The sequence below is a fragment of the Talpa europaea genome, assembly GCF_964194135.1.
Source record: "Talpa europaea genome assembly, chromosome: 8".
NCBI lineage: Eukaryota > Metazoa > Chordata > Mammalia > Eulipotyphla > Talpidae > Talpa > Talpa europaea.
In genome coordinates this window covers 88,874,094-88,900,732 of record NC_140075.1, presented here as the reverse complement: position 1 = coordinate 88,900,732, position 26,639 = coordinate 88,874,094, and the positions used below count along the sequence as shown (strand labels likewise).

The 26,639-nt window shown below is 37.6% G+C and overlaps 1 protein-coding gene across 2 annotated transcripts in view; it reads left to right on the top strand.

The window, feature by feature from the left end:
• Positions 1-26,639, top strand: part of RTN1 (reticulon 1) — a gene marked incomplete at both ends in the record, with an annotated part of 190,005 nt that overhangs the window by 147,183 nt on the left and 16,183 nt on the right. The window contains one exon of one of the 2 annotated variants that reach the window (XM_084240597.1): positions 20,789-20,849. The exons of the other annotated variant lie outside the window; for it this stretch is intronic. Within the exon in view, the coding sequence (XP_084096723.1) occupies positions 20,789-20,849 (61 nt within the window). Of the gene's footprint in view, positions 1-20,788; positions 20,850-26,639 lie in introns of those variants that run through there. 2 annotated transcript variants of the gene reach the window in all.

Below are 26,639 nucleotides of genomic sequence, written 5' to 3'. Positions count from 1 at the left end.
GAAAGTAAGCATCACTTTTCTACAGTGTTGTTTTTTTAATCATGGTTCATGAATCTAAGAACCAGTGGCTATTTTTTCATTGCTTAAGATGACCTGAGAAATCTATTGAAATATAGGTTCTAGGGCATCATTCCTAGAGGTTCTGATTTAGTTTATCAAGATGGATGGAGAAGTTTTCATTTATAATGAACCTACTAAGCAATGTTAAAGCACAGAGTTAAGACAACAAAGCTACCCCACGCTATTGGCTTCCTTTTAGCTCCATGGTTCACACTGTCCTGCCTCTTCTTTGGCATCCTCCCAACACTCATCATGTTTGTGCATGTGCTCTATGCCCTCAAAAGTCTTTTCCAGTTGTTAATTAGCTAGGTACCCACTTAAACTTTGCCTTCTCTCTTGGGCTCCTCACAGAATCTCATTAATGTTTCTTTGTGTCAAGCTCTGACTTTTCTCTCAGGTCATAAGCTGCTGGTAATTAATTGAACTTTTTCCCTAATTGCTGCCACTACAGTTACTAATGATGACGGTGTTCTCCAGCTTATCCATATACCATGGAAAATAAACATTAGCATTTGCTGTAAACACAGAGCCGTCTGTGGACCTGGTATAGACAGAAGACATTTGCTCATTAATCTATATAAGTCTCTATGTACAAAAGCTAGCTAAAATTACCTCTTCCACTTTCCAGTTGAAAGTAATTGGTCATAAATACATATTTCAACGTTAATCTTTTTTCTGTTAACCATGATTTTAGCAAGTTTACTTAATGCATACTTATCATCTACCTGCCGTGTCTAGGTTTTGTGCTAGAGGCTAGTGATTCAGTGGTGAACCTGCCCTCACAATCTAGTTGGAGGGTAGACAAGAAGACATATGGAATTAGAAGTACATTCCAGAATTGAATGTGGGGCTGGGGGGGGGTGTTTTGGAAGGCTGAAAATTAAGTTGAGCTAAAAATTATCAATGGACACTGAGTGTGTTGCCTCCAGGCCAGGTCCTTTGTGGTTTCATTTAAAACAAAATTTCCAAATTCAATTCTTTGTGATTTTTATATTAATTATGAAATTGCAGAAGAAAATAGATAATAACTAACTGGGGTCCAACTAACTGAGGACCCTGGATGTTATAATTGACCCTCTCTGAATTTAAATCCAGACCGCAGCACTTCGCATGCTGTGACTTTGGACAAGTCACTTAATCTCTCCAAATCTTAGGCTCCTCACCTGGAAAGCAAAATTAATCATTCCTCAATCACAGGTTGTTGTGAGACCTAGTGAAGTGACATCTGCAAAACATGTAGTGCAGTGTGTAGACTCTAGTAAAGACTCAGTGAATTTTAGTGTTCTCTTCTCTCCAACTCTTATAGGTCTCAATAATTGTGTTGTTGTTGTTTTTAACTTTAGTCTCTACCTCACAAACTAGCATTCTGGCTTCCTTCCTGACTTTCCCCTCTAAATGCTCAGATCTCAAGGCTTTGCACATGTGCTCTCATTTTCTAGTTCTCCTCTTCCCCAACTCTCCCCATGCCCATATGCACACATATTGTGCCACTTAGTATGCTCATTCTTCAAGACACAGCTTAGACTCCGCTCACTCCAGGAAAGCTTTCTCTTCACCATATCCTGGTTAGCCAGCTGCCTTATGTGCTTCCCTATAAAGGTGCCTCTCACACCATATGACAATGTGTGCTCATCTGCATCCCCACCAGGCCACCCCGCCTCATGTGTGTCTTGCTAGTCTTTTCCTGTCCAGCACCTAGAAGAAAGCCTGACCTTATGATGGATTTTCAATAAGTAATTTTGAATGAATGAATAAATGAATGATTTAATTTTATTTTTTATTTAATTTTAGTTGAAGAACATGTTTCATCTGCTCTGGTCTTGTTGTACTCCAATTATTTTTTTACAGATTACTTTTCTTTACACTGCCATTTTCGAAGTACTTATTATTTACCTTTTATACTGCTTTCTCCCATTTTGCCCAACTAACCTCTATTGTTTCCATTTTTAATTTAGAATTATTCATGTTCAGGTGTTCACTTTATGTAAAGCTATTGTTCAAAATAATTTTAGAGACTGGCAACTTTTAGCTATCATTAAAGTAGTTCTTCATCTCTCCAACCCTGTGCTACTTAGTATGTTTCAGAAAGCTTTGAGAGAAATGTGATATCACCTGCATTTGCAATTACTTCTTTATGTTTCTTCCTCCCAGTTGTTGATGAACACCTGTATATACTTTATTCATCTTTGATTCTTCAGCACCTCATACATGCCTAGAACACTTAGCACTCAACATGTGCCTGTTAAATTAAAATGTGGAAAAGTACCCCTTGCAGATATGTTTCCCTCCTGCTAGGAAGGAGCCATATGGGTGTCACCTGGAGGTATCTCCTTGCTCTCTGTCCAGGTTAACCAATTTATCCAACAAAACTGTGATGAGCTATCACTTGGTTTTTTAATATTTACTCATTTCTACTTATTTCCTGTGTACTTCCAAGCCATGTATAAAATGGGGCTGTTACAAACAGAATTGGAGTAGGAGGGTTGGAAGGAAGTGGGTGTGGTTTTGACAGGGCAACAGGAGCGACTTTTATGATGTTGGTGGGACCTGTTCAGAATCTCCACAGTGGTGGTGGATATACAAAACTGCACAGGTGATTTATCATGTGGAATCTAATACACTTACACACATGCAAGTAAAATTGGGCAATCTGAATAAGGTTGGGTGGTTGAGTCAATGTTGTACCTTGGTTATGTTGTTGTATTATAGTTTTGCAAAATGGTACTGTTGAAGGAAACTGCACAGTATGTAAGGGATCCTTTTGTATTATTTCTTCCAATTGCAAATCTATAAGTATGTTGATAAAAATTTCAATGTAAAAAAATAAAAGCTAAAAGGATAAGAAATCAAAGCTAAATAGAAAAATGGCTAAGTAAATGTGCTATGACAAATGTTAGTATAGCTTCTCTGATTTTTTAATTAAATTGGACTGAGTTTCCTGGTCAAGCAGAAAAATTAAAGAAAGAAAGAAGTACTTTATATTCATTCAACAAATAAATTATCTCATAAATGACTATCATGATCTAATAAAGTATAATTCAAGGGAGATGATCCACCTTCTTTGATATTGATTAGGAAAATAATTTGCCACCTGGTGTATATTGTGTGGACTATTTGAAACTCAAAGCCCCATAGTAGAAAGATAACAATCCTTGAACTATAACAATGTTTTAAAGTAACATCCTTTAAGAGCCAGAGATAATTTAATAGCACTTTGCTTGCTACTATGGGATGGCATTTTATGTTGTGATACACTGTCTAATATCACCCCCTCCTGAACTGGCACCAGCTACTAGTTACTGAACACCTGAGGTGCTGGTGTATTTACATGTGTGTTGAGCATTATCTTTTCCCTGTTAATAAACTTGAGCTCAGTGAAGTCAGTGTCTGAAGCAGTAAGACCACCAAGAGTCAGAATTCTTGTCCCCTCCTTGCTGAAACTTAACCAGACTAGATTCTACCCCAAAGCTCAAAGAGAAAGCAAAGCTGACTTTAGAGGCTCCAAACTTTTGTGCCTCCAAGTGATTATTCCCATTCGCTGTTGCATTAGGTTGTACAGTGTCCATTTCAAGAAAAACAAAAACAGGAACTAGCTGTCAGAAATATAATATGTGAGCTTTCTTGTTTTTATTTTGTGAACATAGTCAAAAACTAAACAAAGCAGTGAGCACATAATATCCTCTCGCTTCACTGAATCCTGAGTCCTAGCCCAACTCTGTAGAGTGGAGGGAAGCTCGGAGCCAGCCCAACCTCCGAATTGGCCTTTTCAGTTTTAGAAGGTCTAGGTCCTTTCTTTATTGGGCACCTCACTTGCCAGCACAGACAAAGGATGGTTGTTATGAAATGTCAGCAGGCAATAAAGTATCCTGAATCACAGATGGATTTCTGCAGTAGGACAGACCTGGTCTAAACCTGACTGTACTACTCAGGGGCTTTGGCCATAAAGTCAAGTTTCCTAATCTGAGTGAGATCTCCCTCCATCACACCCTCTCAGGTAAAATGGAAGTTTAGCAGCCCTTCCCTCTAAATTTGTTCTGAGGATTAAATGGGAGTATCCATGGAAACAACCCAGTGTCCATCACTTGATATGTGTCCATAAATATGTGTCTTTACTGCTATTGCTCTTATTTTCAGTGGGCAGCATTTTTCTCTGCTTTTTGACTAATGTATGAGCTTCGCATATTTTTCATTCCATGTGATCTGACAGCTCAAAAAGGAGGAACAAGGAGGACTTTTTTACCACAAACTTCTGATGGTTTGCCTTTAACTAATGGAGGTTAAAAATAGGAAGTAAGGATCCTCCTCCACAAATCTGGTAAAACTATATAAAGAAGGATGTTCAGAGAGAAAAGACTTGGACACCCCATTTTCTCCTTTTCATAAGTTTGACTCTTGACAGATGTCTTTGCAAGGCAAACACAAATCTTTTTTTAAAAGTGATATAACAACCTTCTCTCCTCCCCATGTACACTTCAGTGCATGCCCAGCACTCACTGAGCCACCACATACTTCTGTAAATGCCCCCACATTTACAGATGATGGGATGGAGAGAGGTGGGGCTCCTTGTGAAGGAGTGGAGGCTCTGCTGCTAGCTTAGGGTGGTGGCTTGGGTCAGAAAGTCCTCAAGAAATAAACAAAACTTTCCCAAGTTGCCTCCGTTGTCATGGGAACTACTCAAGAAGACTTGGTTTGTGACCTTATTATAACAGCCTTCCAAGAAAACCATTTCTTTTAATTATAGTAGACACATTCTAAAATGGCTCAAAGCACATGTGCATAGACATTAGACATAATCTGATAACTGATGTCACTTACCTTCTTTGAGCATAATAAATTATTATATGAATACTTGCACAGTTTACACCAGCATATCTTTTTCATCGTCAAGCAAATGAATGGGCTGAAATGGTGCCATGCTCCTGTGGAGCTACTGAAACATTTTGTTGAAGGAGATTGGTTCAAACATGCCAGAGTTCTTTTCACTTCAATTTCAATATCAAATGTCAGTTTTGCTGAGTGGTCTTTAAGTCAGTGTCTCCAACATGCAAGACTTTTAAAAACCATCATCAGTTAGAATATTATACTAAATTAAGGGAAAAATGAAACTAAAGTTGAACACAGCTCTATCTTTATTGTACCACAAGAGTAAGTCTGTGCTAAGGACACTGAAGTTAAATAAAGAACTGGCCCTAATTCTGCTGTTGAGATCAACAGAACATAAAGAAGTCTCATCTGTCTAGATCTTTAGCTAAGCAACTACAGATCATTCATATGAGATCTGTGAACAACAGTCATTATAATTATCTTTTAAGATTTACCTCACTTGAGTTTTTGACCTAGGACCTGCTATAGCCATTTTAATGAAATTTCTAGCCCCATTGTAACACAGATGCCATCCCATACAGTAAAAGTAAAATTAAATTATTATTAGATTAATAAGGGGAGAGGGATGTTGATATTCTAGGAAGCATATTGTTTTTATCCATTTGCTCCCTTGTGGTTGTACGCTGCTGAATATTGCAGTGGGTTTGTTCTAGCACATTTCCCCAGAAGAATTCACTCTTCTTGTCCTTTGCTTACTTTTTCCCTAGCACAAGAGCCCTCCACTGAAATGCCAAACCTTAAAAAGTGAGACTCTGGTTTAGTGACTCAGGCTGTCCCTTGCTGAGAAAAAAAACTTAAGTGCTGCTTCAGCAGCTTCCTGAGCTTTCAGATTAATATTTTTAAATTTTTTCCTTCTAGATATGTTGGCAATGGCTTGTAAAGTTGCAACTTTTTGCAAAAATTTACTGCTGTACTATAAATGTTTAATGAGATCATTACTTTTAATCTAGTTTCTCATCCTTGTTCATTAATGCATGTTCAGCAGAGAAACCTTTTTTTGGTGACTTTTACTAATAAAGCATTATTGCAAAATCATTATCTCTCTCCTATGATGATTTCTTGAGAATGTTTTCTTTTACATTGAAGTACAAGGCAAGTTTTTGCAATAGCAATCCATTCATTTAATTTTCAACAACTTGTAGTTTTCTATAAAAGTAATTAGTGATAAACTTTAAGGAAAATCATTGAAAATGCCTAACTCATTCATAGTGAGAAGAATCATCAAATGGAGACCCAAGATATTGGCATTGGTCCCTGGAATCAGTTTACATGATGAAGAAGGGACCAGGAAAAAGTACAACAGGGCTAACCCTGCTGCTGACCCTCGGTCAGTTTATCAGTAGACTACTTTTGCTTATAAGTGATAGAAGATTCACCCATTATCTGTGCAAACCATAAAGGCATTGGCTGTTCACTTAGAAATTGGGAGGAAAGAGGTTCCAGAGACGTAGGTAGCTCAACAGGTGTACAATGTCAGGGCACTAGACTTTACAGTGATGGTGGCCTTCTCCTCATGCATGCAAGAGGAAGGCTACATTCCAATTATCGAGTCCTCATAAGAAGCTGGAGGAAGCCAGGATGACAAAAGAGTTCTCCTTGCTTTCCAGAAGGAAAAATATCTTTCGCAGAAATCCTCCAGCAAACTTTCCTTTATATCTCATTGGCTAAAATCTGACTCCACTGCCACCCCTTCATACAAAGCATTCTGTTAAAAATTATCTGTATCTAGATATATATGTCATATAATTGTGTTACTGTATGCTTTTTATAATCCTTACAGTGGGAGAAGGACTTGAGAGGTTTGAAATGACCATGACATCTGCCAGAGTGGGTCAGCCCATTTTAGAGATTTCATTACATGCAGACCTCTGTGCTATAGACTCATCTTTACCCCAGATATTCCTTTCAGATCATTTAAGTTTCCTTAGAGCAAATATCGTTATTTATTTTCCTGGAAATATCAGAACATGTCTTTATAGCAATAAAATTAAAGTGTCGTTATGTTGCTAGTTTTTCACCCTAGCCGTCTATCTCCCCCACCCATATGTAAGATTACCAGTTGATGTCACAGCATCAGTTTTAACTCAACATGCCAAATTAACCCCCAGTGCCAACCTGTATTGAATTAATCATCAAAAACAAAGAGAATAAAATGGAACATTGATCAGAGGAGGCTGTGAACAATCCTAACTCTAGTAATCAGGAGTTTAATTTACTTTAAAAAGCAATTAATAGGACTTATGGTCTGGACAAGATGGTAGAGGCCCGTTTCTTCCCAAACACTTCCACTAAGTATGACTATAAACTCTGGAAATAATGCAAGAGACAAAGGAGAATTCTGAAAGATGGTAAGAGGGCAAATAGTTTAGAACTCTGTAACTGGAGGAAGTATGGCATCTTAGATCCCCCTGCTGAACAGAGTCCTTAAGACTTGATGATTTTTGATCCTCAATTCAGAAACAGAAGGAAGCCAGAAAGGTTCATTTCTCCCTCAGATCAAATGGGAGTCTCTCTGACAACACCAAAATAGGCTCAATCAGGCACCCTGCCAGTAGTAAGCATGCAGAGGAAATATTCTTCCTTCCAGGCCTGAGATTCCCCTTTTTTGCCGAGAGATACTGAGGCAGGCAAGCAGAATTGGAACCCAGCTGCATAAAAGATCCAGTTCTGGAAGCCTCATTATTCCTGTGGACTTGAGACTTGACTCTCCTGCCAAGAGGGGGATTCCACCATACATCTCCCCTAATGAGATGCATTTGGAGGCCCAGTCCCATAAACCTTCATCTGTGCCTTCAGGAAGGACAAGCAGAAGCCAACAGGACTCCAGTGGCACTAGATTAAAAAAAAAAAAGACCAAAATATCTTGCAAAGTATCTGAAAATTAAACTATTTTTGAAACTACAATTGGCAAAAGTTGACCAAGACCTGCATGCTAAACCTAAACAGTGACTGCCTATTAAAATAAAGATTTCGATAGGAAACATTGCCTCCAAACATTGAAGACAAAATATCTAGGATAATAACAGAGTATTGCCCATCATGCCAGGAATGAGGAAAACCACAGTTTGAATGAAAAAAGAAAAGCAACTGATGCCAACACCAAGATGACCCAGATATTGGAATTATCTGAAAAGGATTTTAAAGCTGCCATCATGAAAGTGTTTCAGTAGTCAATTACAGATTCTCAAAAATAAATTTGAAAACTAGAAATTCTCAGCAAAGAAACAGAAGAATTAAAAAGAATCAAATGGAAATGAATCAAATGGAAAATGATAAATGTAAATATAAAATGGAAAAAAATTATTTGGTGAATAGATCAGTACTCAATTAGAGATGAGCAAGGATAGAATCAGTGAACTTGAGGACAGATGAATAGAATTCACCCAGCCTGAGCAACCAGAAGACACATTGAGGGAGAAAGGTATGAACAGAGCCTTGTGGATCTGTTGAGAAACAACAAAAGAGCCTTGATTCATATAAACAGAATCCTAGAAGGAGTGTAGCTCAAAGAATATTTGAAGAAATAATAGTTTTAAACTTGAGAGAAGATAAGCTTACACATTTAACTAGCTGACAAGCCCCAAACATGATAAACCAAAAGACCTATTCCAAGACATTGTAGTTAAACTTTTGAAAACTGAAGTAAGAAAATGTCTTTAAAGCAGTCAGAGAGAATGACAGCAAATTTCAAATCAAAAACCATGATGGTCGGGGCCTCCCTGGTGGTGCATATGGTTAAGTCTCAGCACTATAGAGCTATCGCCAGACTCTTAAGCATGAGTTTGATTCCCTGTGGCCAGGGAGCTAACACACAAGGCGCAGCAAACCTCTCCTGTCTCGCCTGCTGCTCCCCTCAGCAGTGTATTTCAGTAGATCTGCCTGTTCTGCTCCCCACTCTGTCTCTGGTGAATTCTCTCATACCCCTACACCTCTGGCCTACACCCCAGCTCTTGTATGTATAAATAAATAAAGTAAATCTTTAACCAAAAAAAAAAATAAACAAAACCATGAAGACCAATCAAGAATGGGCATAGATATTTTTTAGAGCATAAAAGAAAAGAAATGCCTGCTATAAATTCTATATCCATTGAAATAATCCACCAGGAATAAAAAAGAAATAAATGTTGGCGAGGTTGTGGAGAAAAAGGAACTCTCCTGCACTGTTGGTGGGAGTGCAAACTGGTCCAACCACTATGGAGAGCTGTGTGGAGATTTCTTGACCTACTAAACATAGAGCTTCTGTATGATCCAGCAATTCCACTCCTAGGTCTTTACCCAAAGGACACAGAAACATAATTCCAAAGAGCACCTGCACCCCTATGTTTATAGCAGCACTAAGCTTTGGAAACAACCCAAATGCCCAAAAATAGATGACTGGATCCAGAAGATGTGGTACATAGACACCATGGAATATTACTCAGCATTCAAAAAAGATCAACACATGCAATTTGCAGCAACATGGATGGAGCTGGAAGGGATCATGCTCAGCGAAATAAGCCAGAAAGAAAAAGAAAAATACCAGATGGTCTCACTCATAGCAGGAATCTAGAAAACCTAAATAAGGGACCAGGAAAAAGAATAACTATAAGAAAGAAAATATCAAAATCAACAAACAACTATGAACCAGAGACACTCTATGGGGACTGGGGGGTGGGGAAAGGAGGGCTTGGGGTTGTAATTGTATGGGGAATATAAAAATAAAATTTAAATAAAAAAAGTTTAAGAAAAAGAAATAAGGGAAATTTTTAGATGAAGGAAGACTAGAAGAATTTGTCATCGGCAAAGTACTTTAAACAAAAAGGAATGGTCAAAGAAAGAATCTTGATTCTTCAGGAAGGAAAAATAAATAGAAGTATGGACACATAAATAGACTTTCATAAGATTGACTTCTTTTACTTAGTAATATGCATTTCAGATTCCACTGTGTTTTCAAGGCTTAATAGCTTATCTCTCTTTAGCACTGAATAATATTCCATTGTCTGGATGTGCCACAATTTATCCAGTTACTTAACTGCAGGAACTAAGTTTTGATTGCTTCCATATTTTTTTGCAACTATGAATGAAGTGTCTATAAAGACCCATGTTTGTGGGTTTTGGTGTGGACATAAGTTTTAAATACCTTTGGGAAAATTCCAAGGAGCACAGTTGCAGGATTGTATGGTAAGAATATATTTAGTTTTATAAGAAATGGCCAAACTGTCTTTCAATGTGACTGCACCATTTACCTTCCTACCAGCAATGTGTGAGTTTCCTGCGACTTGTCATCTTACCAGCATTTGTTTGGGTTTTGACCATTCTAGTAGTGATGGCATATGGTTTTACTATTCTGTTACCAATTTCATAATTGGGCTCTTATTTCTCAAAGTATTATTAACATAAAAATATCCGCCACTTCAGATGCGTTTACTGTATTGTATTTGTATTTGTGACTTTTCTTATGTTGTTTATCCTTCCGTCTTAGTAACTATATGTAGATTAGGTATCCTTTTTCGCTATAAGCATGAAATATTTCATGTGTGCTTGAGGAAAACAATCCTGTTAATTCTTGTTAGTCAGCCCCTGACTGGCGGGTAGCAAGACAAGAAACAGAATCCGGAACCACTTTTGGTTGGAGAGTGGAGATGTGTGAAAATCAAGTCCTGGTAAGGAAAAACCCCACATATCTAACCATGCCCAGGTTTGATAGGAATGTGCAGACAGCAGGAACCATCCTAAGTTATGTGTGTGAGAAGTCTAGCAAGGGAAATTGCAAGAGATATAATGGGAAGGGAGGACCAGGAAAGAAATAGCAATCAACTGAGGTTGTCAAGGAGCTCCATGGAGCAATTTTGGCCTGAGTCAAGGAATTGTGCTATCATTGGAGGCTGAGACAGAGAACAAAACTGGCCTGAAGGGTAAGCTAAGAAGCAGTCATGCAAGCTGCCAGGTAAAATTGCCAGTGTGCCTTGTGAGAGTGCGTGGCCAGGATGGCCAGGGAGGTTCTGTGCCAGCTCACACTGTTCACCAAACCTCATGCTGAGATGCAGCATTGTAGCCACCTGGAGGAGGAATCTAATCCCAATTTTTTCTTCTCTATTCATTTTTTAAATCATAATATTCACATACCACATAGCACTCACTTTTTTTTCACTGCCGTGATACTACAATTTTATTATATTTTATCTATGTATCCAAAGTATTTTGAGAATTTGGTAAGGGTTGCATCTAGCCTTTATTTCTATTTGAGAAATTATTTCTAATTAATGTACTATATTGAGTCTTCTAATCCAGAAAACATAGTATACTTTACCTTTTAGGTCTTCTTTGAATTCTTTCATCAGCAATTTGACACACCCTTTTAAAATACACAATTTAATAGTTTTTAATATATTCACAAAGTTGTACAATCATCACCACTATCCAATTTCCAAATATTTTCCTCTCTCCTCTTTTTCCTCCTCCCTCCCTTTCCTTTTAATTCTCTTGGATCTATACCTAGTTGTGAACCTCTTGGGTCAGATTCTCTCTCTATTTTTAACTTTTGGAGGAACTGCCACAGTGTTTCCCAAAATAACCATGGTGTTTTACATTCCCACCATCAGTGTACTATGATTCTAATTCCACAGTCTCATCAACATTTGTATTTTCCTTTATTTTAAAATATACACTGTTGTGGATGTGCAGGAGCACCACACTTTAGTTTGACTTCTCGTCATGGTTTGTCATTGGTACATCTTTTGGGAACTGTCTGCTCAAATTCATTGCTTATTTTTAAATTGGGTTGTCTTTTAGTTGATTTGTCAGAGTCCTTTGTGTATTCTGTATAGTTGTAGCTTGTCAAGGTGGAGGAGTTAGAAATATCTTTTCTTGGGTGTTTTTATATTTTCTTGATGGTATCCTCTTCATGTGCAAAAGATTTTAAGTCCAAAAAAACCTTCAAAATTGATGATCCAATTTATGTTATTTTTCCTTTTGTTCCTTATGCTTTTGGTATCATATGTAAGAAACTTCTGCCTAATCCAAGGTCATAAAGATTTAGACCTATATTTTCGTCTAAGAGGTTTCCAGTTTTTCCTCTTACATTTAATCTTTGACTTACTTTGATTTAGTTTTTGCATATGGTGTAAGGTAGGGGTTCAGCTTTGTTCTTTTGCATGTCCAGTTGCCCTAGCTCCAGCTCCATACTGTTCTCTTACCCATTGAGTGGTCTAGACACTCTTATAAATAATCAATTGACCATATAGGTAAGAGTTTAGTTCTGAATTTTCAATTCTTCCCCATAGCCTTATGTCAGCTCCCACTGTCTTGATTATGTAGCTTTGTAGTCATCTTTGAAATCCAGGGGTGTGACGCCTACATCTTTGCTGTTTTTTGAGATTGTCTTGTTTATTCTGGGTTCCTTTCATTTCCAGATGAAGTTTAGAATCAAGCTATCAATTTCTGCAAAACAGCAGCAATATTAACAAGGTACCAAAAATCTATCCGAGATTTTGACAAGGTTTGCTTTAAATGCATAGATTATTTGAGGAATCTTCCATTTTAATATTATATTTGAATATATGAACAAAATGTCATTTCATTTATTGTATTCTTTAATTTTCTTTTAGCTACTCTGTAGTTTTAATAGTATAAGTTTTGCTCTTACTTTGCTAAATTTATTCCTAAGTATTTTACTCTTTTTTATGCTATTGTAAATGGAATCATTTTCTTTCAGTTCAGTTTTTGATTATTCACTGGTATTGTGTAGGGATGTAGTTGGTTTTGTGTCTTAATCTTGTATCCTGAGAATGTCTAGATTTTTCTTTTATTGCCTATTTTTCTTAATTCCTTACAACTTTCTATATACAGGGTCATTTTGTTTTCATGTGGAGATAGTTTTAGCTCTTCATTTTCCATCTAGTTAGCTATATTTCTTTCTCTTGTTACAGTGCCCTGGCTAGAATCACCAGTACAATACTGAATAGAAATTGCCAGAGAAAAACGCTTGTCTCCAGGGTAAGACCTGGAGATCTTGGAGGAAAACTTCTGGTCTTTTCCAGTGATTGTGTTGCTGTTGAGTTTATGGGGATTCTTTTCATCAGGTTAAGGAAATTTCCTTCTATTCCTGATTTGTTGAGTGTTGTTGTTGTTTTAAATCATGAAAAGGTGTTAGATTACTCAAACCTGGTTTTCTGCATTATTTGAGATGATTGCATGGTTTTTGTTCTTTATTCTGTTAATATTGTGTTTACATGGGTTAGTGTATTTCTTGGATTGTTTTGTCTCTGTGATAAATTCTGCTTAGTTATGTTGTATTCCTTTTATAAGTTGCTGGGATTCAGTTTGCCAGCATTGTTGAGGATTTTTTGTATCTATATTCTTAAGTTATATTAGTCTGTATTTCCCTTTGCTCATGATGTCTTTTTGTCTGGTTTTGGCACTGGGTGATAGTGACCTCATAGAGTGAAACGTAGGTTTCCCCACCCCTTCTTCTTTTTGGAAGAGCTGTGAAGAATTGGTGTTAAATCTTCTTGACAAGTTTGGTAGAATTCATCAGAAACCATCTGGATCTGGACTTTTCCTAGTGGAAAGTTTAAAATTATGTATTCTATGTTTTTTTTTTAATCTCACTCTGTTCATATTTTCTATTTCTCTTGGGATCAGCTTTGGTAGTTTATGTCTTTCTAAAAAATTGTCCATTTCAACAAAGATTATCTAATTTGCTCATCTGCAGTTTCTTTTTTTCTCTTCCCCTTATTTTTCAATATTACAATGTTTTGGCATTTCTCTCATTTGAATTGTAGGATTAGTTTGTCAAATACTATGGAAAAGCTTTATGGAATTTTGCTTGAAATTTCTTTGAATTTACAAAATGATTTTAGAGAGGATGTCCATCTTTGCAATAATGGTTTCTGTAACATGAAATACCTTCTTATTAAAAATTTCCATATTCTTTAAAAATGTTTTATAATTTTCTCCTTATGTTTCTGTAGAATTTTATTTTTATATACTCTTTGACTCATATATTTACTTCTCTTATGCTAGGTAACTTAATGCATTTGCCAAATGATTTTTCTGTTCCATAGGAACAGTATTTTTGTATATTTAGCTTGTATACAGAAATTCATCTTGTGTCAGCTCAGTTACTGATTGAAATGATGTGCTCTACCCCCATCCTAGCTGTTTAACTGAAGAAAAGTGAACACTTTCTGTGCAAAAATGGCATCAACCATCAGTCTCTTTTGTTTTTAATATACAGTGTATGGTGAATAAAGAGAATAAAATGATGAAAGGAAGAAAACAGAGTATAAAAAACTTATGAAACATATTCAGAAGACCTTACATATGAGTATTTCTATTCATAAGAAAGATAATAATAGGGTAGATGAAATATTTGAAGATATATATATGACAGCAATGTTTTTCTAAATCTGCATTGATATGCAGATTTGTGAAGTTCAATGGATCCCAAAGGAAACATCATAATCAAATTGCATAAAATGAAAGCTGAAGAGAAAAACCTTTAAGCCAGAAAGAAAAAAAGACATATTACTGAGACCAACTACTGACTTTCAACTGGTACTATGAAACATTTAAATAGTGAAAGGGGAAATATTTAAATAATTGAAAGAGGAAAAAACTGCCATGTTAGAGCTCTTTGCACAGTGAAACCATCATTCAAAAATGAAAATGAAATAAAGTGTTTTTATATAGTTAAAAGCTGGCAAAATTGATTGTCATGACCAGAACTAAAAGAAATAATGAAAGAGCAGATACAATAGTGCAGCATGATATGAAGAACACTGAGAAAGTTAATTATTTGAGCAAATGTGAAATGTTATTGACTTTATAACAAGACAAATTAATATTTAATTTGATGTTTATAACATATATTTATAACATAACAACCCTAGCACTAAATGGGGAAGGCAGTAAATAGAGTTTATAGTTGTAAGATTTTTTTATTGTGTAGGAAATTATAAAAGTATAAATTGAAGGTGACCTCCTGTAAGTTAAGAATGGACATTCTAAGTTCAAAAATAATCACTAAAATGTTTTTTCAAAGGTATAACTAAAAAATAAAGTCATCTTAGTTCAGAGGAGAAATGATTATGCTCACAGAAATTTCAAAGGAATCTACAAGCCATTAGAATTAATAGCTGAATTTAATAAGGTCATTCCACAAATATATATATATACACATATATATATTAATTCATGCAATACATTTAACACTTTCATACATATAATACATATGTACACTATACAAAAATCTATTAATATGGGATCGCTTTTTCTATTTCTACTTTCATTTTCTTATGTCAGTATGTTTTAGAATTTTCTTTTGTAAAGATCCTTTGGTTTTTTTTTTTTATTTATTTATTTATACAAGATTGGGCACAGTCAGAAACGCAGGAGGGTAAGAGAATTCACCAGAGCCAGAGCGGGGAACAGAATAGGCAGACTGATGAAATACACTGCTGAAGGGAGCAGCAGGCATGGCAGGAGAGGTCTGTGCACCATGTGGGACCCTCGCTGGCAGCCGGGGATCGAACAGGCACTGCAGAGACTGCAGGCAGCTTTGCAGCCCAGAGCTCAACTGCTGCGCCACCAGGGGAGGCCCCCTTTGATTTTTTTTAATTCAATCTAAAGGTTTCCATCTTTTTATTTGGCATTATTTGAATATATTTAGATGTATTTATAGTACCTTATTTTGTGCTTCCTATGTGCTAGTTCTTTTCTTTGCTTCTCATTTTCCCCTTTACTGACTTCTGATTGATTTATCAACTACCTTGTTTAAGCATTTTATTTACTTAGAAGTTACATGTTCTGTTTTCTTTTAGTGGTCGCTCTTAAATGTTTAACACACAAATCTGCTTTTTATAGTCTAAAATTAATATCTTCCTCCTGAACAACAGCAGGGCCATAGAATGTTTTTACTCCTATCACCCCTTCCTGCCTGATGATCTGCTTTTGTCTACTGTTTTAGTTTCATCTTTCTTTTATAACCCACCACTTCAGTTAGTCATTGTCAATTTTATACTCAGCCTTCTTACATGCATTTCGTTTCTCCCTTCAAAGTTCAGTTTTCTTCTTCCTCAAGTACCAGTGTTGATAGATTTTTCTTCTAGGTCTGCAATCATTAAATTCTGTCATTTCTTACATTTTTGAAAGTGCTTTTATTAGTTTTGCTAGGTATAAAATTCCAGATGATCATTTTTTTTCCCCTCACTCTTTTGAGGACATTATTCTGTTGCCATCTGGCTTCTGTTAGTGTTAATCCAACAGTTTATTGGAGGTAATTTGTGTTTTATATATGCACACACATGCATTTATATTTTTCTCCTTATCTTAGATGCGTTGGACTTTCATTATGCTGTAGTTCAGGGCATTGACATTTTTTCTTACTTGTCTTGCTCAAGGCTAGAAATTTATGCCTTTTATCAATTCTTGAAAATTCTCAGCCAAATTTGGGTAAGTTATTCTACTTCTTATGTTCTTCTCCCTTTGAAACCTTGCAGCATCTCCCTCATTTATTGAATGTTCTGTGGACTGGTCTTGACCTGGCCTCTGCACATGTCTGTAATTATGTTTCCATATCTGTCTGCCAGGAAAACCACATCTGTTTATGCTGATGATCCTGTTTCTTGCTCATAACACAAATTCATTATCACCTACTCTCTAAATCCTTTCCTGCACCTCCTCATCCCTAATCCACTCTGTTCTGTATATCTACTCTTTCCTACTCATATATCTATCAGGTGATTCCACTGAGCTATTTCTGTATAAATATCCCCTCAACTAGATTCAAGTTCCTACTGAGAAGTTCCCTTTGTGGTTATAAAGGCAGGCACTTAGTATGATATGAGCTTTATAAGTGTGCATTGAATGAATGAATGAAATAATCAAGAAAATGAAGGAAAACACTATCTGCTTATAGGGATTTTGTAACAATTAAATGCACACCATATGAGAAAGCAACTGGCAAATAACAAATGCTAATTTGTTTTTTGAATTGAAGACAAGACAATTCATTTATTATTTTGTATTTTGTTATAGTCGGCTATGTACCAAATTGGCTGTTCCTGTAAATTTCATTATTCCACATGGCTTAAAGAAGACTTCTTAGTGTTATTTGATCATAATGAGGTATTTATTTGGTTCTATGCCTTTTCTTCCAATTGATATACTCTCAGAACATGGGGGGAAAAACAACCAAGGGGTTTTATGAAAATGCTTGATATAGTTTGCCAGCGATTACACTATCTTGAAAACTCACTGAATCTGTGAATGTTCTTCTCCTATATATTAACAGCTTTCTCCTTTTCTTTCATTAGGTCTCCACTCTAATTTTACCTTCTGAGTTAGGTCCTTGTTGATCCTCTTATGAAACCACATTTTCCATCCCACCCCATTTTCTATACACACATTTTGTCTGTTTATTTTCCCCCATGCACTTACTTGCCCACTCTTCATCTGTTCTCCCACATACTAACATATAAACTACTTAAAGGTAGGAACTCTGCTCCATGCTTAAAGCAGTGTTTAGTACACAGCAGGAATTCAGGAAGTATTTATTGAATAATGTATCAGTGAAAGTGCTACTGATTCTGATCAGAAAAATCCCAGTGCTACAGGAGACAGACATGATATATTCACTCTGGGCGTGGGAGCCTTCCACATTCATCTTGATCTAGAATGAAATTACAAAACTTGACCATTTTGTTTTTCCTCAGACTAGAATGCGTAATGCATGATTTCATCATGAAAACTAAAGAAATCACTTCCTTTCCTGGCAGGCACCTAAACCAAATTCTAAGCTGGCTGCGTACAAAGCCCGTCTGTTCTCTCCCAGTTTAAAGACGGTGGCAGTTCCTGCCTGCTTTTAGCAAGCTTTTTTTTTTTTTTTTTGCTTTCTGTTTCCTTTCACTGCTTAAGGATAATTTACATATCTTTTCCACCCATTTTATCATTTGATATTAATGAGAGCTTTCACTTAAGACTGGGGGGGCACTTATGCAAAGAAAGCAACACTTGACAATGACTATGGGAAATAAAATCTTCTTGTTTCATGGAAACAAACACCTAAAGCTATAACTCATTTGTGTATTATGAAAGAGTAGTCCTGAGGTGATAAATGATTTGGTAAAGACCACGCCACACAGGCAGGGCTAACATCCCAGTCAAGTTCTTCATACTCTCCTGCCCGGTTTTGCTTTAGTTAGTTCATTTACATTTCTCATATCACCTGTACATGAGCCAAGAGACCCCTAATTCTTATTCCACTAATGTTTGTCTTTTTGACTTCAGACATCTTGCCTCCCCCATCTTCAACTATCAAACTGCTACATTGACTTTGGGGGGTGCCATCAGGCTTCTCTCTCCAGACTTAGCACAACCAAAAAGAACATGGTCTTTCAGCTAAGCTGACATTCCAAGGTCAATATGTGGCCAGTGAAAATGTGTGGCCCAAGGAGTTTGGGCCTTCCTTCCACTTGAGGGAGAACTTGCCTCTGCTGGCTCTTCCTGATGCTGATATGCAGCTCTCAGTTTGCTTCTCAGTATTGAATGTCAGATTAGCTGCACACACTGACCCGTATGCTGGTAGACACTGATCACTCACCATTAAAGTTACCTGGAGGATACCTCCAGGTAACTTGGGCTAGCAGTGCCTCCTAGTGGCCAAGACTTCAAAGGTTTCCAACTAAAAAGTAGCCAGCTGTTGGCAGCCTGCTGAGTCTTATCCCCACCAGTGTGCACTTGTCTATCCTGACATCATGCTGTGGAAATTCAGTCCTGATCAGGTCATCAAGTACCAGGCTTCTTAGTATTTTGCTGTCAGAATTCCCAAACATGATCATGATGATGAAAAAAATTGGGAATATTACATGAATATTAAAAAGTAACTAATATCGGGCCTCCCTGGTGGTGCAGGGGGTTGAGCGCAGCGCTGTGAAGCTGTCCACAGCCTCCGCAGTGCTGTTTCGATCCCTCCAGCCGTGGAGCAACCCACATGGCATGGCAGACCTCTCTGTCACTCCCGCTGCTCCCCTCAGCAGTGTATTTCGTCAGACTGCCTGTTCTGTTCCCTGCTCTGTCTCTGGTGAATCCTCTCACCCTCCCCTACATCTGGCCTGTACCCAGTTCTTGTATAAATAAAAATAAATCTTTAAAATATATATATATATATATATATAAAGTAATATCTCTAAAACAGTTCAGCTGGAGAAGTTCTTTGTAATAATGAGGTCCTGTTAGCCTCAAGGGAGCCCTGACATCCCCCTCCTGTTGGATTCTCCAGCTTTCTGGACATGCCAAATCCTCCTGAAGTCATTCTTCATTAAGTGTTCACAAGGAGGATCTATGACAAAGATATGCAGAGAGGCTTAGTTGGTTTCTCCAGAAATTTGTAATTAAAAAAAATCACACATGATCCTGAAGACTATATTTGAAAGTACATTTAACTTCATAAAACGAAAGAGCACGTCTCCAAGCTTAACCTTGAGATTACTGTCTCTGGGCCTTTACTGGTACAGGATGTGCTGATACAGATGCGGGTCTGGGAAGGAATGTCTGGGAACAGTGCAGGAATCTGAAGGGTTCCATTTGGGAATTCTTCCTTCTGTCTGTCTCAATGGCCCTCAAGGTACCCTCTGTTCTCATGCTGTACCTTGGCTCCACAAGGTCCCTCTACCAGGATTTTATTTCCCAGACAATGCCCAAATTCCAGTCCTTTCTTTGTACTATTTTTACATTTTCATCAAAATGTATCAATCCCCTATCCATTCTCTCACGGCCTTGGTGTATAATCTGATGAAGTACTTCATGCTGAGGTTTTAGTAGATCACTGCCCATAGTTCTGTTCCACTGACATTGGTTTTGTTGTGAGGGATTCCTGAAGTCCTTGAAAGCTAATTTCACTTCCCAAAATCTATACACTTCAACACTCCCTCATTGCCCAACCCACAGACCATGTTGTTGAGGCACAATGCTCTCTGCTTCCTTGAGTTCTGTGTGGACCCCCTTCTCCCTCCCCCACTACACACACACATACACACACACACAGAGCCACTAATTCTCTGTGCCAGGGTCCAAGGGCTCTGACCTGGAGCCTACAAACAGGACATTCTGGTAGACACTTATTCACTCCACAAGCAGAGGCAGAGAAGGGCACCAGGAGAAATACCCAAGACTTTGTACTTGCTAACAAAGGTTTCCGGATAGCTGTGGAATATTCCAAGAGTAAGAGAATCTGGCAAGTGTTTGGAAGATGTCAATTAAAATAGAGCATGACTCAAATGTAAAGAAATTGGAAAGAGGTGAGTGAACACCGGGGACAATTAAGGGACATGCTGAAAACCTGACATTTGTAATGCCATCAAGACTATCTTAGCCAACAGGTTTCTTGGGTTTCTACGAAATTTCTAGAATATGTGTACTGCCAATCCGACTCCCTGAAACAGTCGAAGTCCTCCTACTCCCTTCCCCACCCTCATAGGTGTTTCCCCGCCCCCCCCCCCCCCCTTCTCCCAAACCTCCCGCACCCGGTGCGCTGTTGTGCTTTCCCGGCCAGAACCGGTTTACCCGTCCCCAGGGCAGCGCCCCCAGACCCAGACCGCACAGCCCTCGCTCTCGCGTCGCGTGGCGCCCGCAGCCGGGTGCGCGCTGGCAGCCCCGGGGCCGCTCCGCTCCGCGCTGATTCGCTGCCACGGAGACTGCGGCGTCCGCGACGCGCCCGCCCCTCTAAGCGCGCCGGCTGGTGCAGCCTCAGTCTGTCTGCAGCCGCGCGGCCACCGCGAGCCCAGCCGCTGCACCGGGGCATCGAAGCCTGAGTGCCAGCTCAGCGCCCCCAGGACAGCAACGGCGAGCCCCCCAAGCCGGCACGATGCAGGCCTCTGCCGATTCCACCAAGATGGACTGTGTGTGGAGCAACTGGAAAAGTCAGGGTATTCTCTTTATTTCAGTAGTGCATGCCTGCGGCGCACGGGAACCCCGGGACCCGGACTCGGCCATTGTGCATCATTTCACCTGTGGGACCTATGCATGCCTTATACCCAAGAGCTTTCTGTTGGGGGGAGTAAACTTGTTATGTCAAAAAATCAAAATGGATGGTGTTTGATTTTTTTTCTTCTTTTTTTTTTCTACCCCCACCCCCACCCCTTTGTTTTCTGGCTGTAATGCTGATATTTTCAATAATGCATCATTTGCCTCTTCCGGGAGCTCTTTTGGTATCCATTGATAATCATCCAGTACTTGTTTAATCTCTTCGCATTCACGGAGTTAAAATGCTTTCTTATTGTTCCATGCCTCCCAGTGCATTTAATTTCTGCGAAAAGGTTGAAATCTCCTGGTAGAACCATTAAGGCTCTAGTACATCCTTTTAGAGGGACACACCCATCCCAGGGTTGTTATTTGTGGTCACACAAAGGAGACTGGAAATGCAGATTAGCTCTCGAAATCCTGAAAATATGATGGCGTAGCCACATATTAGGAGGATTCACTTTGAAATCTTTCGGGGGGGTTTGTCTGTCATTGGGTAACCTGTAACAACTATTCATTAATAATGGTTATCAGTGGGACAAATGGAGGTAAATAAACAACCAGTGCCGATTGCCCTTTGCTACAACAGATTTATTTTGAAACAGTCTATATTAGCACTGGGTGTGGCCACCCTCAAGCCTGGCTTGGCTTGCTTTTCAGCCATTTTTATTCAGCCTCATACTTCACACATCCATCTCGCCTTTGTTCCATTAAGATTCCTTCACCTTGCTCAGTTTGAGATCATGAGGAGAACGTGATAATTTGCAAGAATGAATTATGTGAAGTAAACTCGGGTGTTTGTAAGATAAAGTGGTTTTTTAAATATTTAATAAATACGGTTCTTGAAGAGGCGCCTTTGACTAGCCTGCAGGGTTACAGTATCCCTCAGGGGACCAAGAATACTCTGGAGCAGAAGCTGATTTTTTTTTTTTAAAACCTGGCATCGTCCCCTTGTAATTTTATATCACCAAAAGACTAGGATGCCTTTTCATTTTTAATGATTTGTGGCCTTTTTCTTCAGCAAAATTTTTTTAGGAAGACAAGTCAACATGTATCTCAGAATTAAGAACACACTTGCGCTGCTTCTTAATTGTTGGTTTGGGTGACAATGACAAAACACGGTAGTCGAGTTCAAATTATGTAGGTCTGTTGGAAATACAACTGCCAAAGTAGATAAATGGACCTAATACATTTTAAAAAGCTAGGGAATAAGACATAGGTGGCAATTTATAGGCACAATTTAAGAGAATGATGACAACTACATGGAATAGCATGTGTTTTCTACAGACGGCAGCTGTGAACATTCTTTGTGACATTTCATTCTTGTTATGTGTTTAAACTCCTCCATTTTTTGAAACATACACTAGGCAAACAAGTGTGGATTCAAATGTCAAGTTTAGTTGGACATAAAGACAAAAAAGTTGGTTTTTAGATTATGATTATCTATTTCTTCCTGCCAAAAGTAGATGACAAAAAGATGTCATGTTTTCTTTTTTTTGTTTGCTTGTATGAAACATAAGACACTATTTCATCACAATCCTGTGTTTTGCCTTTGTTGACCTTCTCATGGCCAGGGCGGGGAAATGCCTTTAAAAATGCATGAGCATTTATAATCATAAAATAGCATAACTTGTCTTTATCTACTGAAGGCAGTCGTTTTCATTTTCAATATACTTATTAAGATTAATGTAATTTCACTGAGGGTCTTTCACACTCATTGACCCAGGTAGTCTTCAGTACCATTGATTCCTTTTGTCAGAACAAAGCATTCTCTTGAAAATGGACTAATAATGGTGGGTGGGTTTATAGGCAAAAAAGCGAAATAATTAGTAAATTATCCTCTTTTTGGTTCCCACTGAGAGAAATTTTCATCCAATCTAAATCTACAATAAGATTTTTGTCTAGCATCTTTATCGTATCTTCTTCATTTTAATTCCCTAATTTCCAAAACAGTTGTTCTTCACCCTAACTGCAGATTAGTATCATCTGGGGAACTTTGACAAACACAAAGGATGCCTAGGTCCCACCCCAAGAGATTCAGATTCAATTGGACTATGCTTCATTTTTTTTTAAGCTTTTTCAGGTGAGTTAAATACATAATCAAGGTTGAAGCCACTAGTGTGTGATTTTTCAATATACAGTTAATTCTTAGGGAACCCAATTCATAGCCCAGCAGAGCAAGGCACAGTATACAAAGGATGAAATAGGTATCACTTGGGAGCAATGGGCATGCAGTTAAAAGAAGACAGTGTCAGTGATGCCTTCTAGGAGTATTATGGGGTGAAAGTTGTGCTTGGAGAAGGGAATGAAGAGAGCTTCAGGTTCCCTCCATATTATTAAAAATTCCATGGAGAAAGCTCACCCTTTGAATACTTCATGAAGATGCTGCTGAAACTAACACAATGTCATAAAAGCTGTAGTTCACATGTAAAAGGAGCCATATTTCTTACACACACACACACGCACATTTTGACTATAGACAAGATCATTTAAAGAAATGGAGGCTAAAGTCCACATTATACTATATTACACAGATTCTATTTCCAGTTTTTTAAAAAGGTGCACTATTGAATATTGGTTAATAAGCCATAGCCCAATGAAAATGAAATGAGACTAGAACAATAACCTAGTAAAATACCTACACAGATAATTATCCTATAGACTGCAGCAATACTAGTATTTACTAGGCATCTATTACTGTTCAATTGCATGATTGCATTTAATCTTTACAAATCGTATGACATCCATTTTAATGTTACCTCATTGTATAGGTGATCAGCTGAGGCTTCTGCCAGGGTACACAGCAGTAATGCCAGAGGCTGGACTCAAGCCTAGACTGCCTGACCCCCAGCCCCTCACATCTCACTGTTCTACCATCTGCCTTCTAGGTAGATGGCCTTGTCCTCAATGGTTTTTCTAAAAGTATGATTTATTTGTGTTTATGGAGATTGTGTGCACCTTAATAACCCCTCATATTTATATGGTTTTCATTTTGCCAAACATGTTCTCATTTGAGCTTTCCAGTTTACTCTTAGATGTTGTGAGGCTTCAAAAAGGTTGAATTCTCAAGGTTTTTGGGTACGTGACAAATTGAGCAGTGAAACATGTTGGCTTCAATTTAGAGCTCCTCCCATTTCAATCACCCTCTTTACTAATGCTGAGTTGAGAAATGAATTCTCATTTACTTCTGGGATATTTTCAAACAGATCCTTTCTTTAAAGGGAGGCAGTGATCTAGACCATTTGATGCCATCCTTGTCATTATCACCATCATCATCAATTCATCATGCTAAATTCTCCATGAATATTAGCTATGTCACAGTGGCTCTCCTAGGCTTTTACACATCTTACTTTAAGCCTTTAGGAGATGATTATGTTACTCTCATTTTATAGCATAGGAAACTGTTGGTCTTAAGGCTGAGGGGGCCTGTAATTTTCCCTAGGATTTAACTGGGCTCCAAACCCACACTTTTTGACCAAAGCCATTCATCTACTCCTTTTATGCTCTAAGATTGTTTTTTCCAGTAGTCACCATGTTCAACAATCTCACCTTGCAGTGAGTTTGGTGCTGTGGTGGGTTATGTCAGTGTGTAAAGTTAGTGGCCAGCTCCTACTTCACCCTGGTGGAGCAGCATTCTGAGTTATACTTTCCCTGAGCATGTAAAATAGAGAAGATGACGCACTTTCAGAGGATATAACATAAGATATATCACATAAAATAATTTTTCCTTAGCAAAATATTATGGAAATGTTTGGGTGATTTTGTGTTTTGTGCAAGCACTCTTTCAGCATGGTACTTTCTGAAAGGTGCTGGTTTGAATCAGTCAAATGTCCCAAAATGTGTCTGTTTTAGCCATAGCAATTAAAAGAAACATTTATATTTTGAAGATGGCATTTAGTAAAGCAATCTTACCATCTTTTATCAAAAACAGTATCTTATTTGGACTCAGTGTCATTGGAACACTGTACAAATATTACAGCATATATGTATACTATGTTTGCAAACTCCCTTTCTGCAGATTCTGATGAGATCCAGTGGGAAAACTAGTTTAACTGGGGACCTGGGGATTATTTTTTAATGAAAGAAAACTCATTATATAGATAATGTATTGAATGTTTGTAATTATTGCATTAAAAGTAAAACTTCCCTTTTGTGACAATGTATGATTACTTTCAGGAAATCTCTGTAATTGAATATTTCAAAGTTTGGGGGAGAAGAATACTGTTTGTCATTGACCTAAAAATGATACAAGCACATTATGAAAATTTCCATTCATCCAAAGAGGTTTAAAGGGAAGCCCCAAATCACCCAAATTCTACCTTCTAGAATTAACTATGGCGAACTTTCACTGAATATGCTCCAGTATCTCTATACCATATAAAATGAAGCTAGAGAGCTAGGAAGGCAACACAGTTAGCTCTTATGAAGCAATATTATATGTATCTCAAAAAATATTTGAAATAAGTTAACAGAAGAAACTGACATGATACACAGAATGGCTGGATTTCAAATACATGTTTCTCTAATATGAGTTTTTCATTCCTAAAAATTAAAGTCTATGGTAACATCAATAGAGAATAATATTTTAATTGCATGCCTTGATTTAGACTGTGCACATGCACGCTGTGATTTCTAGCTTTTTTTTTTTTCAAAGGAACATCTACCATGGGTGAGAAAGGTTGACAAAAATGGTGTCTACATCTTCAAATCTATGATCTTCAAATCTCAAATTTCCTTGAATTAATATTTCTTTCATTAAAAACAACATTTCTGGTATTCTGGATAAAGCATTATAATCAGCATGTGTTAACAGGGACTGGATGAAATCTTCCATCAGCAGCAGTAGACCCTTCTAGAAGTCTTGCCCTCTCCCTTCCCTCCTCTTGTTTCCTCCCTCCTTCCCCTCCTCCTATTGAAATGATATGCTGTACTCAGTTCTTTTTCATCTTCAGTTAATACATTTGGGAACAGAGTCTGTGAAGTGGTTGGTATATTTTTAATTAGCTTATAATATAATTAAATTATAAAATCCACTGAATTCAGAAACAAAAACTAAGTGGATATTCTACGTGAGTAGTTTTCAGAATATCATTCAGAATATTCAGATTATCCTTTTGGAAAGTAATTAACTGTATGTCACCACCAGATTTCCCATTTTTGCAACTTTATCTCCTAAATTGTATGCCTATATGTGAATATTTATACATTATCGTCTTTCTAGTTCTAATGAAAGTTGACCACCACTGAAAGAATGTAGTGACCTTATAGTTAATCTCACAATCTGAAAACTCAGAATTTGATGCTAATAATTTTTTAGTATATGTGCTACCGAAGTCAGCACGATGCTAATAATTTTTTAAAGCCATCTTCTGTCTAGCTGACAATTAGTAATACAACTACATTAAGCTTTGATAATTATAATAGTATTCCAAATTTATAGCACAATGTCAAATAAGATGAAATTGTTAAGGAATTTTAGAACTTAGAAGTACAAAGTTCTATTCCCCTATATACATTTGAGCTATATATTTAAGTTAAATCTGGTCAAAGGTGTCTTATTTCACAAAATCAAACGCTTAAATTCTTTACCTCCTTTATTGTTTAAGGGGGAAAGTAATTATTTATACATTTATACATTATACATTATTTATACATTCTTTGCTCAAACTGGCGTTAATTTTTAAGTTCAAATGTAG